The 2702-nt window shown below is 35.2% G+C and overlaps 1 protein-coding gene across 1 annotated transcript in view; it reads left to right on the forward strand.

Annotated features, from left to right (window-relative positions):
* The first annotated feature begins 219 nt into the window (after positions 1-219).
* The window catches only part of LOC117107062 (extracellular serine/threonine protein kinase FAM20C-like), a 10717-nt gene continuing 8234 nt past the window's right edge, over positions 220-2702 (forward strand). The window contains exon 1 of the mRNA XM_033248586.1: positions 220-413. Coding sequence (XP_033104477.1) covers positions 220-413 — 194 coding nt within the window. The remainder of the gene's footprint in view (positions 414-2702) is intronic.

Here is a 2702-nt window from a genome sequence, read left to right on the forward strand (position 1 = left end):
CGGGCTGTTACCACAGCAAAAAAGTTTCAATATGGACATTCGAAAATAGTGCGAAGTAAGTATAGTCCCCTCTATAGTTTTCATGCTTATTATTTTGAGTTTTCAATGAATGGGAAAGTGCACAGATGTTACTTTACCCAGGGATATTTAAACTTATACGGTTAGTGAGGTAACTCTATACCGATTAATTTTGGTGTTGACTACTTTGTGGACGTAAATATGAAAGTGATGATGTGTTTCTGTCATAAGAAGGTATTAAGGGTTATTTTCGCATTGGTAATATTCAATAGCACTGCAAGTCTAATTTGCTATGTTTTTGTAACTAGTAGTGTTAAGGACGAACCTAGCCCTCTTACTAATCATAGACACATCTACCAATATAGTAAAGGAAGGCAGCAAGATAACAATTCAAGGTAAGTGTAACAGCAGGGAGGACTCAGGTAAAGGTTTTCCAAAATTGTGTCTAGTGTTAGAGATGGCCCAGTCGAGTGTGAAAATAATATATATATGCCTATATATATATGCCTATATATATGCCTATATATATATATATATAATTGCATGCAGACAAGACAGTTATGCATATTCTATTAAGAATACCACAATAATTTTCAAACTCAATACCATATAGGCAAGGCTTAGTGGATTTTATTATCAAAACACGGTATAAAACAACATGTTTCAGCAAATACTTCGCCATCTTCAGTGAAACAATTGCTAACATGCAATCTACGTTTAAAAGGGTGAACAACTGTGAAGCATTGTATTTTAAATAAATGGGAATTGAACCATAGCTATTTGAACAGATATCATGACATTGCATTTTTAAGGAATCGATTTGACCGTAATTGTAAAGAAGAAAGAATGGCATGAATAAAAATGATTACGTAGTAATGAACATCAGAATGACGAAGTTAAATTAACATGTAAAAGTTCAATGCTTGTTGAGAGAGGGCGTGACCCATTTGATATGCAACGTCTCCTTGATTTTTCTCTGGCTGGCTGTTGAAGCGGAACACAGTATACGAAAGCAATCCTTGTTGCATGAGGCTTTACATTGGGATGAGCTTTTAAGATGTTTAAAAATGTGCAAGTTCATCCTGTCCGTTGTCATGTATTCGTAACGCGCGTTTTTTTTTTTTCATATTTCTAATTTTAAATTAAGAAAAAACTAATTTGATACTTAAATCATTACAGAACTGTTTCGTTAACTAATTTATCTTATGTGAAATAACTTTAGAAAATTGACCAGTGTAAGGCAAATACTACATAAAAATGTTTACAAAGTGAAATACCCCAGTGGGAATAAATAGGCCCTATAACAAAAGATCTACGCTGGAATAATCATGTTGTTATGCTTACATCAAAAGCCAACAACACTCTTAACTTCCAAAGGCGAAATATCAACATCAACAATATAAACCTGAAAGACCTTGCGTATAAAATCATTTTGTGCATCCACACTTCTTCGAGTATACGCAATCATTTGGGACCCACACTCAAGCCTGCTCTCCAGGCAGATTCAGAAGGTACAAAGAAGAGCTAGCTAGATTTGTTAACAATTATAAGCAGTTATCAAGTGTAGTGCGAGAGTGTGAAATGTTAATAGGGCTGGAATGGGAAAATCTGGAAAATAGGAGAACTGCTCCTACCGTATTCCTTCTTCAACGCAAGATTACTTCCAACTAATCATTTTATCATAAGACTGCAGCTGACAGGAACAAATTACATGAGCTTTTATCTGTCTCTAGCTTCAAGGAACTTAATCACTAAGAAACTCTTAAGGAGTAGAATTGAGGCCCAACTAAATCAAGTATTACCAACCAATTACAAATACTTTATTTATTTATTTCCGTACATTTATTACCACTCGAGTGCCTGAGAGTGAGCTGGCTGGTCTCTGCTTCTTATACATTGCTGGTGTACGGCACAGTGGTAAACAGACTTCTGCACAGACAAATTATTAACTGTTTATTTTCAAGGTCAACCTAGGGTAGTTATAAATTTATAATAAAAGTTGTGAATGCTGCACAAACTGGTAAAGGTATTATATAAACACAACGCTGCATTGCTTCGTCGCCTACAGTACTTTAGTTTTTTAATATCTCTTTTCGACCTTACCAACAATAATCAAAGGGAGGTGCTAAGCGGAAAGTCCATTACATCACACTCATAATAGCATAATGGGGATTATAAAATAGGTACAGTAATACAGTAATTTGTTGTAGATGAATTACTGATTGGATGGATCAAATTAATCAGCATTTCTTTCTAAAAATTTTAATTGAAAAATGTATACAAATTTCAGCAAATCTTTTAATATACCTAAGTTACTTCGTTACGTCTGGGCTGATTAGGGAGCGATGGGACACAGCAATTATAAAAAATTATGATTGATGATGATGAGGATGACGCTAATGAAGGGAGGGGGAACCCTCAATGATTAAGTGAGGGGCGCCACCTCGCAAAATAAGGTGTTATGAGGTGATTTTTTTTAATTTTTATCACTTGAGTGTTATTTTGTTGCTTCGAACATTTTCAATGGGGGAGGGGGAGGCACTGAACTTCAGGAAAGTGAGAGGCGCTAGCGTACGAATACTTGATAGAAAGTGGCTGATATATTTAATCGTTTTGTTTTGGGTTTTTTTTTACACCATATTTATAAAGGGTGACCCTTCCAGCGTATCCTAGAAGGTCGGCTG

The sequence above is a fragment of the Anneissia japonica genome, unplaced genomic scaffold (genome assembly GCF_011630105.1).
Source record: "Anneissia japonica isolate Jap-2015-1 unplaced genomic scaffold, ASM1163010v1 scaffold288048_len465947_cov159, whole genome shotgun sequence".
NCBI lineage: Eukaryota > Metazoa > Echinodermata > Crinoidea > Comatulida > Comatulidae > Anneissia > Anneissia japonica.